Source organism: Acipenser ruthenus, chromosome 5 (genome assembly GCF_902713425.1).
Source record: "Acipenser ruthenus chromosome 5, fAciRut3.2 maternal haplotype, whole genome shotgun sequence".
NCBI classification, from domain to species: Eukaryota; Metazoa; Chordata; class Actinopteri; order Acipenseriformes; family Acipenseridae; genus Acipenser; species Acipenser ruthenus.
In genome coordinates, this window is record NC_081193.1 from 2,732,951 (window position 1) to 2,760,620 (window position 27,670).

The 27,670-nt window shown below is 40.3% G+C and overlaps 3 protein-coding genes across 3 annotated transcripts in view; 2 read left to right on the forward strand and 1 right to left on the reverse strand.

The window, feature by feature from the left end:
- Positions 1–3,718: 3,718 nt before the first annotated feature.
- On the reverse strand, positions 3,719–15,288 carry LOC117402286 (N-alpha-acetyltransferase 20-like). Its single transcript, XM_034003282.3, has 6 exons — positions 15,162–15,288; positions 14,275–14,299; positions 13,608–13,698; positions 10,063–10,198; positions 6,804–6,949; positions 3,719–4,282 (listed from the first exon to the last, which is right to left on the reverse strand). Exons 1-6 carry the CDS (start codon positions 15,278–15,280, stop codon positions 4,197–4,199), a joined length of 603 nt encoding a protein of 200 aa, XP_033859173.2. The 5' UTR covers positions 15,281–15,288; the 3' UTR covers positions 3,719–4,196.
- LOC117402797 (E3 SUMO-protein ligase ZBED1-like) lies at positions 15,234–20,465 on the forward strand. The gene is made up of 2 exons (XM_034004256.3): positions 15,234–15,422; positions 15,557–20,465. Exon 2 carries the CDS (start codon positions 15,651–15,653, stop codon positions 17,577–17,579), a length of 1,929 nt encoding a protein of 642 aa, XP_033860147.2. The 5' UTR covers positions 15,234–15,422; positions 15,557–15,650; the 3' UTR covers positions 17,580–20,465.
- Positions 20,466–26,453: 5,988 nt separating this feature from the next.
- The window catches only part of LOC117402300 (CD109 antigen-like), a 55,183-nt gene continuing 53,966 nt past the window's right edge, over positions 26,454–27,670 (forward strand). Inside the window, exon 1 of the mRNA XM_059023515.1 lies at positions 26,454–26,664. Coding sequence (XP_058879498.1) covers positions 26,591–26,664 — 74 coding nt within the window. The 5' untranslated portion in view covers positions 26,454–26,590. The remainder of the gene's footprint in view (positions 26,665–27,670) is intronic.

A 27,670-nucleotide genomic window follows, 5' to 3' on the forward strand; every position in this document is an offset into this window, starting at 1 on the left:
TGCACTTCTTCTGAAGGCTTGAATGCTCTTGCCATCGTGCTCTATAGATTACCACTGTTAACTGTCTATCGGAGCCATTTAGATAATTCAGAACATTTTTGCAAAACGCTTATCCTCTGGATTTCATTGACTAGTTACCAAAAAGAAACCGTTATAAAATTAGACAAATGTTTGGGCTACAATTAGAAGCATTAATCTAAATTTGTGATAACTATTCTTTTGAACCTTAGGTACTGAATATCTTTGCATTGCGGTTTACAGAAATTCAATTGACACCTTATGTATCAGTTTCTTCAGTGCTGAAAGGGTAACGTAATATATTTTAAAATGTTTTATTTGAAAACTTACTGTAAATTCACATGCAGTATATTATAATATAAAATGTCCAGTACAAGAATGCAGCACTCCTCTTACTGTCCCAGCCTCACTTACTGTCATGTCCCATACACACAATAGAAATGATCAGTCTAACCCTGAAGTCTACTAAAATTGGAGATCAGCTGATCCTAAACTTTGTTCCCTGGCTTTATTCATTGCAGCTGGTACCAAGTGCTGGAGATGATCTGCCGATAGTATCATACTAGCTAATATTCAACTTGGTACAGAACAAAGGACTAAAATCAGAAGTGTGTTGCAACTAAGTGTGTCTCACATGGAACGCTACAGGGAATCACATGTGGAATGTAGTGTTAATTCAGAAATATACTCTTTGTTGTTTGTTTCTGGTTACAGGTATAAAATGATGAAAACTTTTATCCAGATTTTTTTTCTAAAGTTAAATTATACTTGGGTGTATATTTTGGGAGATTTCAAACATTAATGTTACAGCTATGCAATAAAATCCAAACTACAAGTTCAATATATATATATTTTCTATATATTAGATGGATACAGACAGTTGGAGCCTTGTCACATTTGAAATCACTGCACTGCCTTACGAAATTTAAAGTACCAGTTGCCATTTTGTTTACAGATGTACAGTAACTATAACACTGAGTGACCAATTACTAACTATATATATATATATATATATATATATATATATATATATATATATATATATATATATATATATATATATACACAGACGTGCTCAAATTTGTTGGTACCCCTCCACAAAAAACGAAGAATACACAATTTTCTCTGAAATAACTTGAAACTGACAAAAGTAATTGGCATCCACCATTGTTTATTCCATATTTAATAGAAATCAGACTTTGCTTTTGATTTTTTATTCAACATAATATTGTAAATAAGAAAACAAATGAAAATGGCATGGACAAAAATTATGGGACCGCTAACCTAATATTTTGTTGCACAACCTTTAGAGGCAATCACCGCAATCAAACGTTTTCTGTAGCTCTCAATGAGACTTCTGCAGCTGTTAACAGGTAGTTTGGCCCACTCTTCCTGAGCAAACTGCTCCAGCTGTCTCAGGTTTGATGGGTGCCTTCTCCAGACTGCAAGTTTCAGCTCTTTCCATAGATGTTCGATAGGATTCAGATCAGGACTCATAGAAGGCCACTTCAGAATAGTCCAATGTTTTGTTCTTATCCATTCTTGGGTGCTTTTAGCTGTGTGTTTTGGGTCATTATCCCGTTGGAGGACCCATGACCTGCGACTGAGACAGAGCTTTCTGACACTGGGCAGTACGTTTCACTCCAGAATGCCTTGATAGTCTTGAGATTTAATTGTGCCCTGCACAGATTCAAGGCACCCTGTGCCAGGCGCAGCAAAGCAGCCCCAAAACATAACCGAGCCTCCTCCATGTTTCATTGTAGGTATGGTGTTCTTTTCTTTGAAAGCTTCATTTTTTCGTCTGTGAACATAGAGCTGATGTGACTTGCCAAAAAGCTCCAGTTTTGACTCATCTGTTCAAAGGACATTCTCCCAGAAGGATTGTGGCTTGTCAATATGCATTTTAGCAAATTCCAATCTGGTTTTTTATGTTTTTCTTTCAAAAGAGGAGTCCTCCTGGGTCTTCTTCCATGGAGCCCACTTTCGCTCAAAAAGCGACGGATGATGCGATCAGAAACTGACGTACCTTCACCTTGGAGTTCAGCTTGTATCTCTTTGGCAGTTATCCTTGGTTCTTTTTCTACCATTCGCACTATCCTTCTGTTCAATCTGGGGTCGATTTTCCTCTTGCGGCCGCGCCCAGGGAGGTTGGCTACAGTTCCATGGACCTTAAACTTCTTAATAATATTTGCAACTGTTGTCACAGGAACATCAAGCTGCTTGGAGATGGTCTTGTAGCCTTTACCTTTACCATGCTTGTCTATTATTTTCTTTCTGATCTCCTCAGACAACTCTCTCCTTTGCTTTCTCTGGTCCATGTTCAGTGTGGTGCACACAATGATACCACACAGCACAGTGACTACTTTTCTCCATTTAAATAGGCTGAATGACTGATTACAAGATTGGAGACATGTTTGATGCTAATTAAAGAAACTAATTAGTTTGAAATATCACTATATTCCAATTATTTATTATCTTTTCTAAGGGGTACCAACAAATGTGTCCAGGCCATTTTAGAATGTCTTTGTAGAATAAGCAATAATTAATCTCTTTTCACAGCTTCTTTGCTTTATTCTATGACATACCAAAGGCATGCAAGTATACATGATAAAATAGCTTTTAATTTTATCACTTTTCAGGAGGAATGAAGCATTATTTCAATGAGCTGTAAGGGTACCAACAAATTTGAGCACATCTGTATATATCCCAAAGTAGTAAGCAGACATGCCAATCTGGGTGAACAATTAAATGAACTGGACTACAGCAAAACAGAAAAAAAAAGCTGCCTTATACTCACTCACCCTGACTTTGTCACTTCAAATAATTTTCTTTTTAGCAGTTTGTAAACGCTATAGAATACCACAAAAAGACACTTCTGCACATTAGCCACCCCTCTCCGACACAGACCTTGAAAAATGACTGAAATCCAAGAGGTCGTTGAATTTATTTTTATTCCTCCCGTCTGTTCTGCACTGAAAAAAAAAATAATAACTCAGTGCCGTCTCAACTCCGCCCCCTGGTGTATCTTTTCAATATGTACACAATATAAAAAATAAAGATATACTAACTTTTTTTTTGCATGTTTCAATTAAATTAATTTACTTATCTTAACTAAGTTATAAATGGGACTACTTTACTGGCATAAGGATATTTAATTTAAAAAAAAAAATCCTTGTTTCACAAACATAATTTATACTTTTTTTTCTGCAAATCCACTGTTTGACCTGGATTATAAATTCAGTAAGGCCATTCAGGGTGTCCGTATTCATCGAATATACTGACTTTTTGGGAGTTTGAGGTGCTCGATTTCATCTTGTGTATGGACATCCTGCAGGGCCTTACTGCATACATATATACACACACACACACACACACTAATGACTGGTGTGCTAATGCAGGGTTAATAATTGAAAGGAATAGGAGGAGGAGTAATTCAGCAGATTGGCAGTGACATTTTTGGGGGGATAGCGATACTTATCAGTACCTGTAGCACATAGTGCTTAATTTGATAGCGTTCTTTGATACCTCTTAAAGAATACACTTTATATTTTTTTTACATTACGCTAGATTGCTCAATTCAATTGGATAAACGACAAACCATTCCAATTTAATAGTGCCAATATTATTGCCTATTTCTGTTATGTTGCCAAAGAAAACATGCCATCTCCTGTAGTGTATCACAAAAACAACTTACATGAGATAGTACAAAACAGATTTTCTTTTTTTAATCAAAACCTGATTTACATAGGACAAGTCAAAAAAAGTATATTTGAAATCTTTGTACAAAAGCACAATAAATAGCCCCCCAACAGTAAAACCATAGTTCTCTGACAGTATCACAAACCACAGTATATGTAGTCTTCACCACTGCTACAGCAATCCTAAATAGATGTCTTTTATAAAACATGCTCAAGCAGTTCACAGTGATGGTCTATATTGTTCTAACCTTTTAGACTTGCCTAATATGAAGCTACTGCAACACTGCACAGATGATGAGTCACAGATTCTACAAAGAGCAGTACAAAGAGCTAGACTTCTCTGAACTTTACTTCATAAAAACTACCACATTCTTTGGTAGATCGACTGAACTTGATTGGTTGTGTTTTAATCACTACTTATTGATCTGCTCCAGGGACATGCGAATGTGGACTGGACTGCCTGGGAACCACAGCCTATAGTTAATCAATGTCTTCTGGTCTCACAGGGTGCGGCAGCGGTATAATCGACTTCTTCTCCGTGTCCCTGGATAGGGCTTTCCTCATATCTGTTTGGTAGGAAAGAAATTATTGAAATGTATTAAAATACACTCAACAAATGGGAGAGGGTATAGCACTGGACAGGACTGTCACACCTTGACAAGCAAAAACAATCACACAATGAGGAACGGACGTGTTTACAGCTACACTGTTAGAGGTTTTGCATTGTCTTTAACTGTTTACATTTACTTACATTCTGCAACGGTCACTTCAGCTACAAGGACATTACTGTATGTCATTGTGAGTCAAATGTGCCTGCTTTACAGAAGATGTATTAAAGGCAACAACTATTTTTATTATTTAAAGAATACATACCAAGTCAACGCCCCACCCCAACTTTTAGTCAAATTTTCATCATTCATTTCCAGTTTTTGATAACCACGTGCATAATGCCTGAGGGGGAATATCACGGCTCACGTGAATAGAAAAAACCTGCCTAGAAGTAGTTGCTTAGTGCATTAATGATTCAGGGTTAGGGTTCGGGTTATCTTCGGTTCAGATAACGAAGACGTGGAGTTCGGTGGTTTCAGATCAGATGATACAGACTCCGCAGTCTGATTGATTACACTTTCCTGGTATTATTATTAATTTCTTAGCAGACACCCTTATCCAGGGGCGGCTTACAATTGTTACAAAATATCACAGTACAAAGTATCAGATTACAAATGATTAGAGTAAAGAATACAGTAAATAATGACATTTAAGAGAACGCTTGAGTCAGAGCAGTTATAACTTATAGTAAATATTTGCTTATATAAAAAAAGTCTAGTAGGAGCACATAGCAAGTATGATAAATGGATGAGAATGATTTCAAATATGAGCAATTACAAAAAACATGAATACGGTTACCTATAAGAGTAAAATCAAATACAAGATACAGGAAGTAGTTTTAGTTAGGAGTAGTAGTAGAATGCAAGGTATGGAGCAGTTCAGTGCAGGTACAAGCTGATGCAAGTACTGGTACAATTGGGTGCCATATAGTCCAGTATAGCTGAGAGTTGTGAGGTTTACAGATGCTGTCTGAACAGGAGGCGCCGGAAGGTGGTCAGGGAATGAGCAGTCCTGATGTCCCTAGGTAGGTCATTCCACCACTGAGGGGCAAGGGTGGAGAAGGAGCGGGCTCTGGAGGCAGGGGCGTGGAGGGGGGTACAGCTAATCTGCTGGAGGTGGAGGAGGAGTGGAGGAGGCGAAAGGTGGTGTAGGGAGAAATAATAGTCTGGAGATAGGAGGGAGCAGAATAGTCAAGACAGCGATAGGCGAGTACAAAAGTTTTGAATTGGATGTGAGCGGTGATAGGGAGCTAGTGTAGACAGCGGAGCAACGGTGTAGCATGGGAGAAACAAGGAAGGGAAAAGACAAGGCGAGATGCAGTTTTGGATGAGCTGGAGCGGACGGATAGCAGAGGCAAGGAGGCTGGCCAGGAGTGAGTTGCAGTAGTCAAGGCGGGACATTACCAGGGCCTTAACTAGGAGCATGTGTGGAGTAGTCTGTGAGGAAGGGACGAATTCTGCATGTTAGAACATAAGAAAGTTTACAAACGAGAGGAAGCCATTCAGCCCATCTTGCTCGTTTGGTTGTTAGTAGCTTATTGATCCCAGAATCTCATCAAGCAGCTTCTTGAAGGATCCCAGGGTGTCAGCTTCAACAACATTACTGTGGGAGTTGGTTCCAGACCCTCACAATTCAGTGTAAAAAAGTGCCTCCTATTTTCTGTTCTGAATGCCCCTTTATCTAATCTCCATTTGTGACCCCTGGTCCTTGTTTCTTTTTTCATGTCAAAAAAATGTTGCCACAGGAGCGTGCCAGAGTAGAGATGTGCTGAGAGTAGGAGAGGGAAGGGTCGAGGGTGACAGGTTCTACAATCGATATTTTGTATTTTTTTTAAGACACAACAAGACCTTGAAACCCAGGCCTAATTTTTTGTATTGAACATTTTAATGCTATAGTGCTACTACTTTGGGTGTTCATTTATTATTTTGTGTTGTGTTTTCACACTGGCCACGGCAATTTCTTACTTCAGAGATCATGTAAAGCCCTTTATTTTAGTGGACTGAAAATTTCACGTGTTTATATATTTTTTAAACGTAGCGACTTATTTTAGCGTCATTTACCTACAAATGTGTTTTTTCATGATGTGGTTTTGCACTAGACACTAGCAGCTTTAAAGTTTGTTTGTTTTGTAAAAAAAGATTTGAAATGACAAAACAGTATTTTACCAGTCATTAAATATGTTAACTGCACTTCTTGATTCTTTAGAGTGACTGTGTGCTGTGCTCTACTTTTGAATTTTAAGCATGCCTAATTGTAAAAGTAATCTAGCTACATAATGTAATTTTGCCCCTGCCTAAGTCAATGCCCCCCAACACACTTTTGCCTTAATAACAACTTTACACCCCCTGGGCATTGACTCAGCAGAATCCGGTATTTAAAAAACGTACAGGACACTACACAAAAAATTCACCTGCAATGTTTGTATGATTTGTTTCTTTCTATCTATTAACACTGGCAGCTATAACACTTTTGTCTTACCATAGGCATCTTCATCAGGCTCCCCGTTGCTGGCTGAATAGTACTCCATCACTGTCCTGTACACGCTGTATCCCAGCTGCTTATACATGTTCACTGCTACCTGATTGGAAACTCGCACAAAAAGATCCACAAAAAAACCTCCTTTCCTTAAGAGAAAAAAATAAAATAAAATCAAATAAAAAAAGTACCAAAACAAACCACAAAACATGTAACACCACACTATTGCCTTAAGCATTGTCCTGGGGCATTTCACATGAACCCATGTTCCATCTGTGCTTCAGATATAAACTCAAGACTGATATGTAACACAATTTTTGTTCCTGGGTAGTAAGTGTTATTTCCTAATTGCTTATGCCTCAAAAGTATAGAAAATGGCTATTATTCCCCACAAACTTTGCTTTTGTGACCAGGACAGTGATATTTTGAAATGTACCTAATTTCCAATGAGAAAACGGGCGAATTTGTGTCTTTTCGTTCACATAAAGTCAGAAAAAAACAACATATGAATCCAAATTAACATGTATTTATACTAAAGTAATACAAAAATGACTACAAAAGACTTAGAAGTGAGTAGTTTTTCGAGATTTACGATTATACTGTAAATCACTTTCACGAATCAGCCCCCAAATGTAGTCTCCCATCATGTTCTCGTTATACTGTCCTTGGTAGTGGCGTTCATAGTCCAGTATATCCTGGTGGAAGCGCTCGCCTTGCTCCTCCGAGTATGCTCCCATATTCTCCTTGAATTTATCAAGATGAGCATCAAGGATATGGATTTTGAGGGACATCCTACAGCCCATTGTGCCGTAGTTCTTCACCAGAGTCTCAACCAGCTCCACATAGTTTTCGGCCTTGTGATTGCCCAGGAAGCCCCGAACCACTGCGACAAAGCTGTTCCAAGCCGCTTTCTCCTTACTAGTGAGCTTCTTGGGGAATTCATTGCACTCCGGGATCTTCTTTATCTGTGGTCCGACGAAGACACCGGCTTTGACCTTTGCCTCAGACAGCTTAGGGAAGAAGTCTTGAAGGTACTTGAAGGCTGCCGACTCCTTATCTAGAGCTCTGACAAATTGTTTCATAAGGCCCAATTTGATGTGCAGTGGTGGCATCAGCACCTTCCGGGGGTCCACCAGTGGCTCCGACTTGACGTTGTTCCTCCCCACAGAGAACTCGGTCCGCTGTGGCCAGTCCCGCCTGTGGTAGTGCGCCTTGGTGTCCCTGCTGTCCCAAAGGCAAAGATAGCAGGGAAACTTGGTAAAACCGCCTTGGAGACCCATCAGGAATGCCACCATTTTGAAGTCTCCTATGACCTTGATGCCATCTCAGAAAAATGCAGATATGTATCCATTTAGGAACTAGACTGAACTGGTGGGCTTAAGGCCCCTGTATTTATACTACTATTTATATTACTGGAAAGTTCTAGAAGTTCTTCCAAGTTTACTCAGCACTGAATCTATCTGGAATGTTCTGGAAAATAGGTACATTTCAAAATATCACTGTCCTGGTCACAAAAGCAAAGTTTGTGGGGAATAATAGCCATTTTCTATACTTTTGAGGCATAAGCAATTAGGAAATAACACTTACTACCCAGGAACAAAAAAAAAATAATAATTGTTACACGGTGTTATCTACATGGATATATTTTATTTATTTATTTTTACCTTTTTCACAGCAAACCTAGTAAGCAGAATGCCAAATCGCTATCCATTCTGTTGGTTTTCATTCTCACTGCTGGGTCATTCTGTGACAAATCACCCCCCAAAAGTTGGATTTTAAACCTTACCGTCTCCGATTTACACCAGACTTGGTTTTTTAGGGTTGTGTCAGGCAAACAAGCTCAAATTGACACTTTTAGACTGATCAGGTCAACGGGTCAAAAGTTAGAGAGGTGGAAATGTAGTTGATGGGTAACTTTTCGGTCTAAATTCCAAGCGTTACATCTGGTGCAAGCCCAACACTGCACATCACCCAGTCAACACCATCCCAACTGTCAAGCATGGTGGTGGCAGCATCATGTTATGGGGATGCTTCTCTTCAGCAGGGACTGGGAAGCTTGTCAGGATAGAGGGGAGAGAATGGATGGTGCAAAGTACAGGCGAATCCTTGAGGAAAACCTGTTTGAGTCAGCCAAGACTCTGAAACTGAGGAGGAAATTCACATTTCAGCAGGACAATGACCCGAAGCACAAAGCCAAAGCCACACTGGAGTGGTAGAACAAGAAGAGAATTAATGTTCTTAAGTGGCCCGGTCAAAGTCCTGACTTGAATTCAATCAAAAATTTATAGCGAGACTTGAAGATTGCAGTCCATTGACGATCCCCAACAAACTTATCAGAACTCGAGTAATTTTCCCATGAAGAATGGACAAAAATGTCAGCATCCTACTGTGCAAAGCTAGTAGAGACCTATCCAAAAAGACTCCTCGCAGTAATTGCTGCAAAAGGTGATTCTACCAAGTACTGACTTAAGGGGCTGAATACTTATGCAACCAGTAAATTTCATTTTGTATATTTTCTTTGTAAGGTTTGCTGACATTTAACCTCCTCCTCATATAATAGTGTACAAAATTGAAGGCATATGAAAGAAAAGGTTTTTTAAAAAAATTTAAAACCTGGTTTAAAAGATTAAAAAATATTTTATTTTCAGGACGTTTCGGGCAAAAGCCATTCTTCAGCTGTTTAAAAAGAAAAGAAAACACAGTGCAGTAAACTTGTTGCTATTCAAGAATTGTAATTCTACAAACACTCTGTGGATGATGTCATGATTATTAGAATAGAATGTTCATTCCCAGAGGTTCCAAAGTTCCCAGTTTGAAGATAAATTCTTGATCCTTTTGTTCCGAGCACCATTTGTTCCATAGCACTGATTGATCACAAAGATCGTGATGTCTTCAGCAGTGAAGTGATGGGCTACTGGAAATGCAGTGGTGTTAATGCGAATGCTTCTTAAGTGTTCTACAAACCGGTCTGCTAAACGCCTTTTAGATTCCCCAATATACAATTTGTTGCATTTCATAATATATATATTCATGAAAAGTATTGTAAACCATTCAATAGTACATAGTACTGTATGTGGAGACTGACAGTGAAAGCCATACATGTTGTAGGTTTTATTTGACCATGTTTTTAGTGAAACACATAGAATCAACTTAGTCACTATCTGTTCCTCAGTTCCCTCTGAAGTGATTGTTAAAAGGCGTTGACTGTATATGTTATATTATAATACAAACTGACTTGCAAGAGAAAAATGAGCGGTTTTACCTTTCTGAGATCTCTTCCAGCAGTTCCATGAGTTTAGCTGCCAGACCAAGCCGTCTGAACTCGGGAGCTACAGAGAGAGCTGTGACATGCCCGTGCCATTCTTCACGGGCCACTGATCCTTCAGCTTTACCCATTACTGTACAGGGAAAGAAAACACAGCACTGTAGCAATACAGGGCCAGTGATCCTTCAGCTTTACCCATTACTGTACAGGGAGAAAAAACACAGCACTGCAGCAACACAGGGCCACTGATACTTCAGCTTTACCCATTACTGTACAGGGAGAGAAAACACAGCACTGCAGCAATACAGGGCCAGTGATCCTTCAGCTTTACCCATTACTGTACAGGGATGGAAAACACAGCACTGTAGCAACACAGGGCCAGTGATCCTTCAGCTTTACCCATTACTGTACAGGGATGGAAAACACAGCACTGCAGCAATACAGGGCCACTGATCCTTCAGCTTTACCCATTACTGTACAGGGATGGAAAACACAGCACTGCAGCAACACAGGGCCAGTGATCCTTCAGCTTTACCCATTACTGTACAGGGATGGAAAACACAGCACTGTAGCAACACAGGGCCACTGATCCTTCAGCTTTACCCATTACTGTACAGGGAGAAAAAACACAGCACTGCAGCAACACAGGGCCAGTGATCCTTCAGCTTTACCCATTACTGTACAGGGAGAAAAAACACAGCACTGCAGCAACACAGGGCCACTGATCCTTCAGCTTTACCCATTACTGTACAGGGAGAAAAAACACAGCACTGCAGCAACACAGGGCCACTGATCCTTCAGCTTTACCCATTACTGTACAGGGATGGAAAACACAGCACTGCAGCAATACAGGGCCAGTGATCCTTCAGCTTTACCCATTACTGTACAGGGATGGAAAACACAGCACTGTAGCAACACAGGGCCAGTGATCCTTCAGCTTTACCCATTACTGTACAGGGATGGAAAACACAGCACTGTAGCAACACAGGGCCAGTGATCCTTCAGCTTTACCCATTACTGTACAGGGATGGAAAACACAGCACTGCAGCAATACAGGGCCAGTGATCCTTCAGCTTTACCCATTACTGTACAGGGAGAAAAAACACAGCACTGCAGCAACACAGGGCCACTGATCCTTCAGCTTTACCCATTACTGTACAGGGAGAAAAAACACAGCACTGCAGCAACACAGGGCCACTGATCCTTCAGCTTTACCCATTACTGTACAGGGATGGAAAACACAGCACTGTAGCAACACAGGGCCAGTGATCCTTCAGCTTTACCCATTACTGTACAGGGATGGAAAACACAGCACTGCAGCAATACAGGGCCAGTGATCCTTCAGCTTTACCCATTACTGTACAGGGATGGAAAACACAGCACTGCAGCAACACAGGGCCAGTGATCCTTCAGCTTTACCCATTACTGTACAGGGATGGAAAACACAGCACTGTAGCAACACAGGGCCACTGATCCTTCAGCTTTACCCATTACTGTACAGGGAGAAAAAACACAGCACTGCAGCAACACAGGGCCAGTGATCCTTCAGCTTTACCCATTACTGTACAGGGATGGAAAACACAGCACTGCAGCAACACAGGGCCAGTGATCCTTCAGCTTTACCCATTACTGTACAGGGATGGAAAACACAGCACTGTAGCAATACAGGGCCAGTGATCCTTCAGCTTTACCCATTACTGTACAGGGATGGAAAACACCGCACTGTAGCAACACAGGGCCAGTGATCCTTCAGCTTTACCCATTACTGTACAGGGAGAAAAAACACAGCACTGCAGCAACACAGGGCCAGTGATCCTTCAGCTTTACCCATTACTGTACAGGGAGAGAAAACACAGCACTGTAGCAATACAGGGCCAGTGATCCTTCAGCTTTACCCATTACTGTACAGGGATGGAAAACACAGCACTGTAGCAACACAGGGCCAGTGATCCTTCAGCTTTACCCATTACTGTACAGGGATGGAAAACACAGCACTGTAGCAACACAGGGCCACTGATCCTTCAGCTTTACCCATTACTGTACAGGGATGGAAAACACAGCACTGTAGCAACACAGGGCCAGTGATCCTTCAGCTTTACCCATTACTGTACAGGGATGGAAAACACAGCACTGTAGCAACACAGGGCCACTGATCCTTCAGCTTTACCCATTACTGTACAGGGATGGAAAACACAGCACTGTAGCAACACAGGGCCACTGATCCTTCAGCTTTACCCATTACTGTACAGGGATGGAAAACACAGCACTGTAGCAACACAGGGCCACTGATCCTTCAGCTTTACCCATTACTGTACAGGGATGGAAAACACAGCACTGCAGCAATACAGGGCCAGTGATCCTTCAGCTTTACCCATTACTGTACAGGGAGAGAAAACACAGCACTGCAGCAACACAGGGCCACTGATCCTTCAGCTTTACCCATTACTGTACAGGGATGGAAAACACAGCACTGCAGCAACACAGGGCCACTGATCCTTCAGCTTTACCCATTACTGTACAGGGAGAAAAAACAGAGCACTGCAGCAACACAGGGCCACTGATCCTTCAGCTTTACCCATTACTGTACAGGGATGGAAAACACAGCACTGCAGCAATACAGGGCCAGTGATCCTTCAGCTTTACCCATTACTGTACAGGGATGGAAAACACAGCACTGCAGCAACACAGGGCCACTGATCCTTCAGCTTTACCCATTACTGTACAGGGAGAAAAAACACAGCACTGCAGCAATACAGGGCCAGTGATCCTTCAGCTTTACCCATTACTGTACAGGGATGGAAAACACAGCACTGCAGCAACACAGGGACACTGATCCTTCAGCTTTACCCATTACTGTACAGGGATGGAAAACACAGCACTGCAGCAATACAGGGCCAGTGATCCTTCAGCTTTACCCATTACTGTACAGGGATGGAAAACACAGCACTGCAGCAACACAGGGCCACTGATCCTTCAGCTTTACCCATTACTGTACAGGGAGAGAAAACACAGCACTGCAGCAACACAGGGCCACTGATCCTTCAGCTTTACCCATTACTGTACAGGGATGGAAAACACAGCACTGCAGCAACACAGGGCCACTGATCCTTCAGCTTTACCCATTACTGTACAGGGAGAGAAAACACAGCACTGCAGCAACACAGGGCCAGTGATCCTTCAGCTTTACCCATTACTGTACAGGGATGGAAAACACAGCACTGCAGCAACACAGGGCCACTGATCCTTCAGCTTTACCCATTACTGTACAGGGATGGAAAACACAGCACTGTAGCAATACAGGGCCAGTGATCCTTCAGCTTTACCCATTACTGTACAGGGATGGAAAACACAGCACTGCAGCAACACAGGGCCAGTGATCCTTCAGCTTTACCCATTACTGTACAGGGATGGAAAACACAGCACTGTAGCAATACACCAGTAGAGCGAGCCTGGACAGCACATCCACACTGATAAAAGCACACCTTCCACACTTTTAAAAGTGATACCACCAGCTCATGTCTAATACATCAAACTGTACTTACTGTATCCCATTAGTTCTCCCCCTGGTGCCTCTGCTACAATAAAGTACTCAGGCCAGTGAGCGAGATACTGCAAGTAAAAAGGGATCCCATACTGCAGAGTGTTAGTTAAAGAAACAGTCTAATCAAAGAGACAGAAGTCTGGATCCACATTTGGTACATACATCATTAAAGTCTACAAACAGGATCAGTCCAAGAAAACTGACCAAAACTTAGAACTGCATACAACAGTATGGGACTGCTTTGCCACCTCCTGAAGAATCTGGGTCTTGCTCTATTTAAACTAAGTGTTTAAGGGGGTAATAACCAAAGCTGTAAATAAATACATTAACAAGTCCCATTTTTCCATATAATGTGAACTGAAGCCAATTGATTCCAAATACAACACTGTAGATTCACACCCAGAGTAGCGGGTATGACGATCCCACTGGACACTCTAGTCCTGTATTCATTAAAGGGAGTTTCAGGAGCCTAACTAGCCTAATACCTGTTGCCCAGAGACTGAATATACAAATAACATCCCCTACCCATTTGGCTAGATTCTCTGTACCCATTGATCCAGGCTCTCCTGCGGTACTTTCACCTTGTTTGGTAAATATATTTTTGCAGCAGTTATAACTAATAAACACAAATATGTTGAGCACTACTGGAAACTAAATGTAAAGGATACTGTTTCTGTGAGCGGATCCAGATTGCTGCAAGAAGACAAGAAAGTGAACATGGGAAAACATTGTCAGGTGATTTTTCATCCATAAAAGAAAGTATCCACACTTCCTATATATCATAAAAATAAAAAATATTGGGAGCATTTGAATCCGTCTTGCTGACTTGATTGATAAAACTGACTATTTATCCTTTCTGCATACTGCACATTCAAAATACAACATTTTTATTGTAAACAGGGTGGAAAATACACTATACCAATTTAAAATAGTGCTGTCGAAAAAGAGAACACATTCCTAAGCAATGTGAAAGATGTCATGCATTGTAACGTGCTGTACAACAGGTAACCAGTAAAAACTGTTAGTGTAGGGCCTATTATGACCCATTATCACAGTCCTTGGATTGTTGCGTTTTTATTTATTTAGACGCTGTCTGCTTTACATGTATTTTCTGCAGACTGCTTGTTGTAAGTAACCTTCCATAGTAAAATAAATACTCTGGTGACACTTTAAATAGTATAGCACAGAAACGAGGGGTTGTGCAAGCATTTGGAATAAATACATTGTTTTCGCAATAAAACAAACACGTTTTTCTGGGGTCCATGTGAAAATGTAGTGTTCTTTTTGCAGGGCATCGTTGCACACAATAATAATGGCATGCAACAATAATCTTTCTCTTTTTTTTAGTTACCGGTTGCTGGTTACTGTCATTTAGATTCATGAGAACATAGGTAAGTAAACATATCAATTAACCTGAAACATATGCGAAACGCAAATACTGCAGCAGTAACCACATCAAAAATGCGTACGCTAACAACCTGTGTTTGAAAAAACATTTCAAAGCCCGTCTGAATACAAGTATATATATATATATATACATACACAAACTACTCACATGTTATTAAATATAAAGAGATCGTCGCATGTAAAAGCTCTCAGCGTTGTCATGATTGCCTCTGGCTTGCGGAAATGAAACGATGACCTTTCAACTTTAACAGAAAGGAGTTGGAACATCCCTTGTACTGCAGCCTGACTGAGCTAGTGCAGTGTAGTGACTCGAAACGTGTTTTCGTTTTTGAACATTTTCCCGAATGCGTTTATTTATCTAATGTGGGGAAAAAATAAATAAACACAAGTCTGAGGAGTCTCAAGACAGGTAAGAGTTTCAAACTTGTAGTTTATTTTCAGTCTGTTGTTGTCACAAATTATTTTATTTCTACGTCTAAACGTTTAACCTAAACTTAATGCATGGTACCCTAATTTTTTTTTTTTTTTATTTTGTTATTGCAGTAAAAACCCTGCATTTTACCTCAGTATCGCTGGCATCTTCTCATCAAGTTTGAAAATAAGTAGACTGGATTGCTTTTAACATCTCAGGTTCAACATGTCAGATGACCGCCGCCGTTCAGAGGTCTGGAAGTTTTTCAAGGTGATTGAAAGTAACCAAGAAAAGAAAAAGGTGGAGTGCAGTATGTGTTACACAGAACTGACATACTCTGGCGGGAGCACTGGGACCATGACCAATCACCTGCGACTTAAACACAGCGAGGTCTTTACTGCATCCCAAGCCCGAGATAGATCCACCAGATCCTGTAAATACAATTTTATAAGGAGACCCAATCAGCCAATCATTGTAAGTCATTCAAGTCTCATGGCAAAAGATGAGTGGGAAAAATGTACTGCAAAGCTGGCAACCATGTGTGCTTTTGACCTGCGCCCAGTTAGCATTGTGGAGGGGACAGGCTTTAAGGAATTTATCAAAGAACTAAATCCCTTGTATGAAATCCCAGACAGAGCCACTGTGGCTCACTTTGTCAGATTGCAATATGAAGAGGAGAAACAGGCACTGAGAGCAAAGCTGGCAAATCAAGTGGGAATGGCTTTCACCTTGGACTTGTGGGTAAGTGTTGCCACTGAGGCATACATAACTGTGACCGCACACTTTCTAGATGAAAATTGGGAACTGAACAATTGCATTTTGGCAACAAGGGAAGTAGAAGAACAGCACACAGGCCTTAACATTTCAACAGAAATCAGAAAACTGTTGACTGAATTTGATATACCAGAAAATAAAATATATGGGCTTGTAACAGAAAATTCAGCAAACATGGTGAACTGTGGGAATGGACTGGGATGGCCCCAGGTCAAGTGCTTTGGCCACACGCTGCAGCTGTCAATCCGAGGTGCATTTGATGAAGTCAGAGCTCTGTCTGATACCATCGCTGCTGCCAAGATGCTGGTCGCGTATTTTCACGGATCTTCATCTGCAACCCTTGAGCTCCAATCACAGCAAAAACAGCTGGAGTTGTCAGAGAATATCTTAATTACAGATTGCACTTCCCGTTGGAACACTACCTTTAATATGTTTGAGTGCCTGGTGCGGGAGCGTCTGAATATACAGGCAGTCCTAAATTGCCCAGAAGTCACTAAATCATCAGATGCCGCGAAGCTGAAACTTTCAGACAGTCAGTGGGCTATTATTGAGGCCATGGTTCCTGTCCTCCGCCCTCTGCACGTGGCTACTCGAATCATGTGCTCTCAGGAATACCCAACCCTGAGTGGAGTTTATCCCATTCTTTGCAGCTTAAAGAACCAGCACCTCCGGGTGAAGGAGACTGACATAGAAGCCGTCGCAGACTTCAAGAGAATAGTGGTGTCTGTTTTAGAAATGTGCTACAACACTACTGATGAGGTCTTATGCCAGGACCCAACATTGATCTGCACTTTCCTAGACCCACGATACAAGTCCCTGTTATTTCTGAAGCCCAGCCAGCGTGAAGCCATCCGAGCACAGGTGGTGTCTTACATGCAGTCAGATGGTCCCCCTGGTCAAAGCAGAAGCCTGCGATCATCAGCAAAACGGCTAAAGCGTGAACACTCCCAGTCAGACATGGCGTTCCTTCTGGGAGAATACTACCAGGATGGGGATGACAGCGACTCCTCTCCTACACCAGAAGAAGAACTCGGACAGTATATTTTAAGCAAGGCTGTGCCGACTGCTGTTAATCCCATAGTCTGGTGGAAGGAAAATGCCCCAAGTTTTCCAGCAGTGGCAAAGCTGGCCAGAAAATTCCTATGCATTCCAGCAACATCCGTACCTTCCGAAAGGGTTTTCTCTACTGCTGGGGACACTCTCGCTAAACGGCGAGCATCGCTTGATCCAGATACAGTGGGTGAGCTCATCTTTGTGAACAAAGTACTGAGGATGAAAGAACCCCAGCAGGACACAGATGAAACACTAAGTGCAGAAAGGGAGGACACAGTTACACTGCAGCATCACATCCTCATCAAACAGGAAGACTGCAGTTTGTGAAGTTGTGGGATATGCACAGTCCACTGAGAGAAGTGCACAGTGCCTTGTTGCAGCTCTACAGGTGTTGCAGCCTCTCTACTGGACTTATTTTTTTGTGAAACTGGTGATTGTTATATACAGCATTCCCTTTATTCATTTCAATACTATGACCCTGAGTGGCATGCAATACATGTTTATTTTTATAAGTGCATTAACACTTGGGTGGAGCAACTTTCTTGGTTCAAAGCCCAGACTAAATGTTCTAAATCTAATAAAGTTTTGTTGGATTGAGTTGAAGAAGATGGTAAAAACAAGAAAGTCTTCAAGTATTAAGCACTGAAAAGTGTTACACTTTTACATACCATGACATATGATGAAGTCAAGCAGGGCATACCAAGTTTTGATAAAAAAAACATTATAAAAATAAATAAAGTATTTTATTAATGGGGGAAAAAAGTGTAATCGTTGAAAGTTACAGTAACAGTATATTGTGACAGCTAAATGACTGATTGTGTATCTGAAACAACATGGTGTCAATACTTATGTATAAAGCTGAGTATGGGAATGCTTCATAAAAGAAAAATTCTGCAAATGTAAAAAGATATATCACAGAAAACAAAAAGTAATGTTTTGGATACCCCAGTGGGGTAAAGTTACCCTGAAACAAATTGCATGTTTATAATAAAGGATTTGAAATAAATGAAATGCCTTACATACACTGCAAAACAATGGTAAGTAATAATATAGATTTTGTAAATGTGGCCACAAATATAACACTGTCCCAATCAAAGTATACAGCTCCTGTGAATAAAGGCAGAACATGTAAATGCATTGCTGTTGAAGACAGAAAAGCTAATCATCATAAAGTGGTTTGCGTGTTATTTATTTTCTTAGGTGTGTTTTGTGTTTAATTGGTTTTGATGGCAGGCTACGTATACTATGATCAATTATAGGAATTCTGTTTTATATTACAAAACTAAGCATTCCTATTTGCCACTAAAGGGCAGACTTGTTGTCCTGAAAATATCCATAACCTTGATAATTATACTGAACTGTACTAATTGGGACCACTGTTTGTTTTTAAACAGCCCCCCTGTGGAGAAAGTTTCCCTGCCAATGCAGTTTTTTCCTATAGAAAAGCATTATATTCACAACTACACTTGTTAATTCACCTGCACTTTACTTCATGACTAGGGATTATTAGTATTATTTAGTAATGCTGATGTATTTTGCTCAGTAACCCCCTGAGGCCATTGAGCAGGTAAGAGCCTGTGTACTGTTGCAAACCATGCCAATGTACAAACCCTGGTACTTCCCTGATGTAATTATGGCTTTCAGTTATGGGGTTTTATTGAAGTTTCAAAATTCAGCTCAACAATGTTTGAATCCATCATCTAGGCACTCCCTGCCATTTACTTAATGAGCCTGGACAGTAGATATTGCAAACACACCTAGGAGTGCCCAGTGGTCGTTTAGCCCAGTCTATGAGTTTCTCGTAATGAGGGATTAGGTGGTTCCGCTTATTTCGTAACACTTTATATACATCACTTACCATGACTAACAATGATTATTATGAATTAAGAGGAAGGGTGTTCCTCGCACCAAGTTATCAGCCAAGCGTGAGAACTGTCAGACTCTATACAGCAAGGATAGTTTACGTGTTTTCAGGGTATTGGCGCAGCAAAAGTAAATCAGCCAAAAGCACCATTTCACTTTTAATTTGTAGATCCCAACACTGAAATGTAGAAAAAAAAGTCAATACCTGTCACACAGTAAGAGAAATAAGTCGACACAGTAAGAGAAATAAGTCGACACAGTAAGGTAAAAATGACCTCCTTCTTCTCCCAATCTATTTTTTTGCAGATCCCAGGCACTTTTATTTATGCATATGTATAGTGCATAATATAAAAAAAGGTCTGGCATGCGTGGGATTTGAAACTATAACCTTCAGTTTGCAAGCGTGTTGTGTTACAGTCATCAGTGCTACACGATTAGTTGAGACAGGCAGTATTTTAAAAGATAAAGTCAGCCAGCTGAGAATTCTCGGCACTTATATTTTGGAGATTTTTCGAATCATCATTCATCATCATCATTCTGAGATTCTGATCTTGAGCTCTGAAAATTTCTGGTTTCCTGTCAATGTAACACTCACTGTGATCCCTATTGGGGCAAGAAAATACGGTTCCTCTCGATACTGGTTGAGAATAACGCTATTTGTGGTCCCCACTGGACAAAAAGAAACATATTAGCTGTGCTGAAGGATAGCCTATATATTTGGTAAAAGTAAAACATTAATAAATATTGAAATAAATGAACACATAAATCAGTACATTTCTTTATCTTGATATTTATTTCTTTTTCACTATCATAAACTCTGCCATTTAATACTGTATGAAACGAAAATACATACTCAAGTTCTTGTTCAATTGTATATTAGTGAAGATTTTTGTACATAAAGGTTGTCATGCTTTCATATATTTTTACTTTCAAATGAAAAATATATATTGTAACGACCCAGACAATTGCTTTGTTGCAGGACTTGTTGTCTGTTCAGTTTGTCTCGTCTGTCTTTTATATGTAAGGGGAACGGGTCATGCCGTTACTTAGCATGGGACGGGGGAGTGAGTGAATGAGTGGGGAGAATGTGTGTTGCTGTTTTCAGGGGTTGCACAGCATGGATGTGACTGGTTGATGAGCCGGAAAGCAGCGGGAAACGACAGAAGTTATATAATAAGGGGGTGCATGAGCCTGGGGACTGGAGACAGACCAGCGCTGAACTAGAATGAGAAACTGTGGGTGCAAATGAGAGAGCGTGTGAGCTGTGACCGGAGAGAATATGCAGTGAAAGTGCCAAGACTAAAACGTAGGGTTATTATTTTGATGCAGTGAATTCCAGCCCGACAGGAATTCTCTGTAGTTTCAAATAAATAAACATTTTGAGAATTCAACACCGTCTCCCTGAGTACTATTTCCTAAACATGAAGACGTTACAATATACTAAATGAACAGATCAAGCTTATTATGATAGTTTGAAAAGTCAGATGAAAGCTTTCAGTACAATCGAGGTAATACAGAATCATTATTTACAAAATTTGTTCATCTCGTTGCTTGTTAAAAACTTTTCTGCTATACTACCTGCAAATGTAAAATGGGAAGGGCAAACTTTGTGGCGTGAAAGCGAGGGTGTCTGCATGGCAAGCTGCATTGGAAGCATGTCTTGGGTTCAATGAAAGCGAGGGTGTCTGCATGACAAGCTGCATTGGAAGCATGTCTTGGGTTCAATGAAAGCGAGGGTGTCTGCATGGCAAGCTGCATTGGAAGCATGTCTTGGGTTCAATGAAAGCGAGGGTGTCTGCATGGCAAGCTGCATTGGAAGCATGTCTTGGGTTCAATGAAAGCGAGGGTGTCTGCATGGCAAGCTGCATTGGAAGCATGTCTTGGGTTCAATGAAAGCGAGGGTGTCTGCATGGCAAGCTGCATTGGAAGCATGTCTTGGGTTCAATGAAAGCGAGGGTGTCTGCATGGCAAGCTGCATTGGAAGCATGTCTTGGGTTCAATGAAAGCGAGGGTGTCTGCATGGCAAGCTGCATTGGAAGCATGTCTTGGGTTCAATGAAAGCGAGGGTGTCTGCATGGCAAGCTGCATTGGAAGCATGTCTTGGGTTCAATGAAAGTGAGGGTGTCTGCATGGCAAGCTGCATTGGAAGCATGTCTTGGGTTCAATGAAAGCGAGGGCGTCTGCATGGCAAGCTGCATTGGAAGCATGTCTTGGGTTCAATGAAAGCGAGGGTGTCTGCATGGCAAGCTGCATTGGAAGCATGTCTTGGGTTCAATGAAAGCGAGGGCGTCTGCATGGCAAGCTGCATTGGAAGCATGTCTTGGGTTCAATGAAAGTGAGGGTGTCTGCATGGCAAGCTGCATTGGAAGCATGTCTTGGGTTCAATGAAAGCGAGGGTGTCTGCATAGCAAGCTGCATTGGAAGCATGTCTTGGATTCAATTCCCACACAGGGTTTATATTGCAAACTTATAAAACAATTAAATGTATTTTATTGAACCCTAACTAGTCATACTTTCACTCCAACTTAAGTCTGAGAAGTAAAAACTTCAGTCAAAACATAACAATACCAGTCTGTGTCAAGCATATAGTAGGCTTGCCAAAGAGAAGGTGATTAATCTTGGTAACCTTTGCTTTCTTGCAATACCAGCTGGGGGGTAATTAAAGGAAATAACTTTTTGGCAACTAATGCGAGTTTCAATGTTTCGGGGGTTTGAAATCCAAAGTTTCTATAATGAGTGATCTTTTACATATAAGAAAAACACTAACATTTTTTCCAGGTCTTTTAGCCATTGATGATTTAAGGATAGCCAGAAACCCTGTAAGACCAAGGTTAGTCACCCCTGCCCTAGAGGATTGTAAAACAAGGTACTACGTTAGTCCAGGGATTCTTTAGACTATGAGCTGTACTAACTTGCTACTCCTATGAATAGAGCACTTGATGTGCATTTTCAGCGTATTAAACAAAGTGGTTCTTCTGTTAAAGAATGCAGCACTCCTCTTACTCTCCTGTCCCTCACTCTCTCACTGCCACTCCCCATGCAAAAGTAGGAATGATCAATTTGTGTTTTTTTTTTTTTTTTTGCAATTGGTACTATTTGCAAGGTTAGATTTCCATACATTATGCCCCTAGTGATGCATTTTATATATATATATATATATATATATATATATATATATATATATATATAATGATTTCAATAATAAGAAATGTTTGGCTTCATTGGAAATCTGAAATTTCAACACTTGTAAATGTAATATTTGTGTCTCAGTTCCCAACTGGTATTGGCTGGGAAACACCATGTTTTCATTTAATAAAAGAATACTGTGCAAGATTTTTGTTTTCATCGCTTATTGTATTCTGTAACAAACTTCACTGGGGATAACAACTTGGCAGATTTGCAATCTGATTATGCAATGGGTGGAGTGTTATTTGTCATGTATATACCTGCTCAAGTTATGAATAGTAAAACCGACACCAATAATTGAGAACGCAACAATGGGAAAGGAAGGTTTTCCTGAAATTGTGATAAAGTAACACATTGCTGTAACAAAAGAAAAAAGAAACGAGCATAACAGTCTCTGCCAAAGCCTGTTGCTGTGCTTTCCTGGTGCTTATCAGATATCTATTCATGAATGCACGCTAACCATCTTCAGATGACCTCAGTTGATGAGTCCTGGTGGTGTTTTTGACTCACTTCTGTGATAAAACTGTGACGGACAGTCAGCATGACTTCATTTTACCACCTTACACACATCACCAGCCTCCTGTTTCATGCATTTCATTAAAATTTCAGGTGGTCTGCTAGATATTCAGATTATCCTTAATGGAAAATTTGCATAAATGTAGTTCTCTCGATACATTCAAGGACTGAAGTCCGCTACTGGGAGGAGGTCATTTCTCAGTTTCTAGTTTATAAACATAGTTTAAGTGTAAATCATCAATAGGAATATGTAAGGTTATTTGAAATGTCCTAGTTTATACTGAATGTTATATATTTTTTTAAATTAAAAAAAGCCATACCAATACTGTAAATGAAATGGAGATAGACATAGGGCAGTGAGAAGGAAACACTTCTTCACACAGTGTGGTGAGAGTTACCTTGCTATGTTTTTGAGGAAGAATCATTTGGATCCAACTTGACAAAGTGTTAAGATCAATCAGGAGCCAGAAGGGAGAGGCCTCTTGTTAAATCTGTTCTAACAAAGAAAGAAAGGGTCACATGACTTCTGAGCACCTCCTCCAGCCACTCTACCATCTTACACTTGACCTGCTTTTCAGATGCATATCTCTTCCATTATCCTCACAACTCAAATCTATACCACTGAGGTTTCATGCAGAAGGGTTAAAGGATAGGCTGACTGCTAATAGTGAAAACAGTTTTCCCTGTAGTCTCATGATTATTATTATTTATTTCTTAGCAGATGCCCTTATCCAGGGCAACTTACAATTGTTACAAGATATCACATTATTTTACATACAATTACATTGTTTTTTACACATTATTTTTACACACAAATACCCATTTATACAGTTGGGCTTTTACTGGAGCAATCTAGGTAAAGAACCTTGCTCAAAGGTACAGCAGCAGTGTCCCTGTCACAAAGACGGCCGGAGTGGGTGGCGTCAGACCAGAGCCAGGAAATAAACTGACAGAGAGGTGTGGTTTGGTGGAGCTGAGCAGCAAAATAAAAAGGTTGTACAAACAAAAACACAGGGCACGGCACTTACGCCAAAATAAACAAAACGAACTAAACAGTAAACAGACAAACGAACAGACAAACACGGTGAGTGAAAACACTTATTATTATTCTTCTTCTATTATTCTCTTTATTCTCTTTACCTCCTCTCCACATCCGTTCTCCACTCACCGAACACACAACCCCGACTGAATGAAACGTGCATCTATTTATGCAGTTGTACCGAGACTCGACTGCTAATCAATCATTCAATTGGAGTCGCGGTACAACTGCACGTGAATCAATAAAGTGCAATTCGCCGTGCTCACATATTACATTTTACTTGCACGTGAAGTGCTGTGCCATCCTCGTGCCTAAATACAAATATACATTTTAAACACTCGTGTTACACAGACCCGTTTATATCCCATGTACCAATGACTATACACCAACATTTAACACACCCAACATACAACATATAACACAGAAAATACACACAGGGGCGGGCACTTCGTCACAGTCCCCCACCTGGGATTGAACCCACAACCCTCTGGTCAGGAGTCCACAGCCCTAACCACTACTCCACACTGCTGCCAATGTTTTTATTTTTTATTTACACAACACTTTTTTTCCTAGCAATACGAAACTTATTTTGTAGATGTTTAAAGTTACAGGACCCCCATTTTTTTTAAAAAGGTTCTTCCTGTAAAATGTTTTTAGTATAACAAAACACAATCTGAAATAAAAGGTGATTGCTTTCAGTAGTTTATGTGATTTTAACCTACCTCTACTGAAGGCATTACTGTCTATCTTACAGAGTGATTTAGTGACAGGTCACAAAGGGGTCCTTGAAGGGGTCCCCTACATCTAACTAAAATGTACCTTTGGAGAATGCAATCAAACTAGACCATCAACAAGGCATCATAAAGTCAAGTGGACACTACTACAGCTGGCAATGTGATCAATTACATGTTAGATAATGTCTGTTACGTTGGGTATCATGTGAAGCAATCACTGCAAAAAAATTAATGGAATGATCCAACGTGAAATGCACCACACATACAGTAGAAATAACAAGCATCCTCAATAGAATAACGCTTTCAGTGTTAACCAATTGGGTCAAGCAACATTGTGTCAGGCACCAAGCACACAGTAGCTAACATGACTGTGATCAGTGCAGCATTGTCCCTGCACCCCTCAGGGTGTTATGGCAGGAAGCACACAGCAGATAACATGACTGTGATCAGTGCATTGTCCCTGCACCCCTCAGGGTGTTATGGCAGGAAGCACTCAGTAGATAACATGACTGTGCTCAGTGCAGCATTGTCCCTGCACCCCTCAGGGTGTTATGGCAGGAAGCACACAGCAGATAACATGACTGTGCTCAGTGCAGCATTGTCCCTGCACCCCTCAGGGTGTTATGGCAGGACGCACACAGTAGATAACATGACTGTGCTCAGTGCAGCATTGTCCCTGCAGATCTACAGATCCATATCCAAGATTAGTGCTAATCAGACCCTGTCAAACCCTCTGTATATTGTAATTTTATTATGCAAAATGTTTCCACTCTTTTATACACTGAAGTGCTGTGTTGGGTATTGCCTTCCATGACATTAGTACAGTCAGTTCATTGAGGGGATTGCAGCGGTTCTCAGGAATAAATGAAAATATTATTTTGAGAATGCACTTTTATTTTGAACAAACATCACGAAGTAAAAGTATATGCAGAGTATAACCGCAACTAAACATTGTGTGGTATATAAGTGTTATTTCTCTTGCTGTGCACATGGTTCTTTTGTCAAAAAGTGCGGGGGAATGCCGCTCCGCCCCTTCCCCCACCCCCAGTTTTAAAAGTGGGGGTGCCCCTGTCATACTCCTTCAGACTCCCTGTCATTAAATGTACAGTAGTGGAAATAAGGTGTGTCAAGTCTTTGTTTCCCATTCTGTTTCTTTTAAGTACAGTACTTTTGTGAAACAATGTTACAAATAACTCTTAAAGAAAGGGATGTCTACAGCAGCCCAGAAAGAGACTAGTTTCTTGTGTTGTCTCCAAAATTACATCAAAGACTTTTAATTTGACTGAATTTTGGAATGTTAAAATAAGTAGCTATGGCTGGTTGAAACTAAAGTCTGGAACACACAAAAAAACAGCAATTAAATAAGGGGCAGGGTAACAAACAAACTTGTTATATGATATGTCCTGTCAAAATCAAAGGTAAATAGTCAAGTTCCGTTTTACACTAAAATAAGAATGTTTACTGTATTATTCCATCCATAGTTTTGCTCTCTGTGCAATTTGCTTCATCTAAATACAGGCATTATTATCTTTCCAGTTTGCTTATATCACCTAAAACGTGTAGAATACTATTATTTTTAACAAAGATAATCACTTTTACTGTACACAGAAATGTACTGTAGGTTTATATTATCAGTAAAATTACACAACTTTGGAAATTCCAACAGATATAGAGAGTGCAACAGGTTACCCAGTGAATCGTGCAGGTGGAGTTTTAGCAACAGGAGGGTGTAACATGTTACCCTGAGGCAGTGAACCGTGCAGATGGAGTTTTAGCAACAGGAGGGTACATCATGTTACCCTGAGGCTGTGACTCTGTGTAGGTGGAGTTTTAGCAACAGAAGGAAATAAATAAGCATGTTCATGAGATTTCGTGCATTTTAAACAGAGTGAGGCAATTGCTTTGGCAATACAGAACTACTATCTTTGGCATGCCAACAAAGCACCTTTGAATTGAATTGCATTGAACTACGGGAAGTCATTTCAGCCAGGTACCTGAGAATGAGTTGGTTTCGAGCGCTGGGCGTTTTCTGCATTATATTTACCTGCACTGCACCACACTATTCTTCTGCAAGGTAAATAAATACAAACATATTTTGCTGCATCGGTATTTGATATAGTTGTATTCAAATTATTATTATTATTTTTTTATTATTATTTTTTTACAGAATGGAATGGTTTTATTTAACCAAATGTTGTATTTAATTTCGTAAATGTTTGATGGCTATTACATTGCTTTATTAAGGTATTTTAAATATGCAGTATCCGTGTAATCTACATCATAATTAAGGATACGATTTTGTCACAGAGGTCACGGAAATCGTGAAAATCGTGAATTTGAACAAAAGTCAGTGAAATCTTGGAAATGGATGTAAAAACACATTTGGTTAGGCACTTACTTTATTTCCTTTAAAATGCAGTATGCCATGCACTGAAAATACAAATCTGCAAGTATCTGTAAATTGTTTGGTTGTGTATGCACGCAGCATTTAAGTGTAGCTATGTAGGTCAGTGAATGAGATTTGTGTTTTGTAGCTGAGCGAGCATGTAAGTGAACACAGATCGGATGTTACTGTAAAATCTCGGTTGTGATCGTCACCTAAATACAGCGCATGTTAATTTGATTTTTTAAACAAAAAAGTGGGCTTGCATCTTCAAAAAAATATATAATGTAACTAGTGTACCCAAGTAGTCTGTTGAAAATAAATACCGGTACTCACTTTCTCTAAAACTAAATAAAATACTTTTGATTGCCGTCGAAAATCATTTTTTTTATTTCCTGCAAACTATAGATAAAACGAGAGGTCTATTTGGTTCTGGTCTTTTTTTCTGATCTTTGTTATGCCCCGTTTCTTGACTTGCTGATTGTGTGTGTGTGTGTGTGTGTGTGTGTGTGTGTGTGTATATACTGTGTGTATTCATCCTGTTGAATATGTAAATGAGAAGCGCAGGTGATCTGAGGTTGTAGTATCCATTTGAAGCACACCGCATTGTCCTTCGCACCCTATTTCATTTACACATGGTTGTGCTAAGACAAGCTAATATTAGTGCAGAGACGTAGACCATACTCTGAAAATAGAA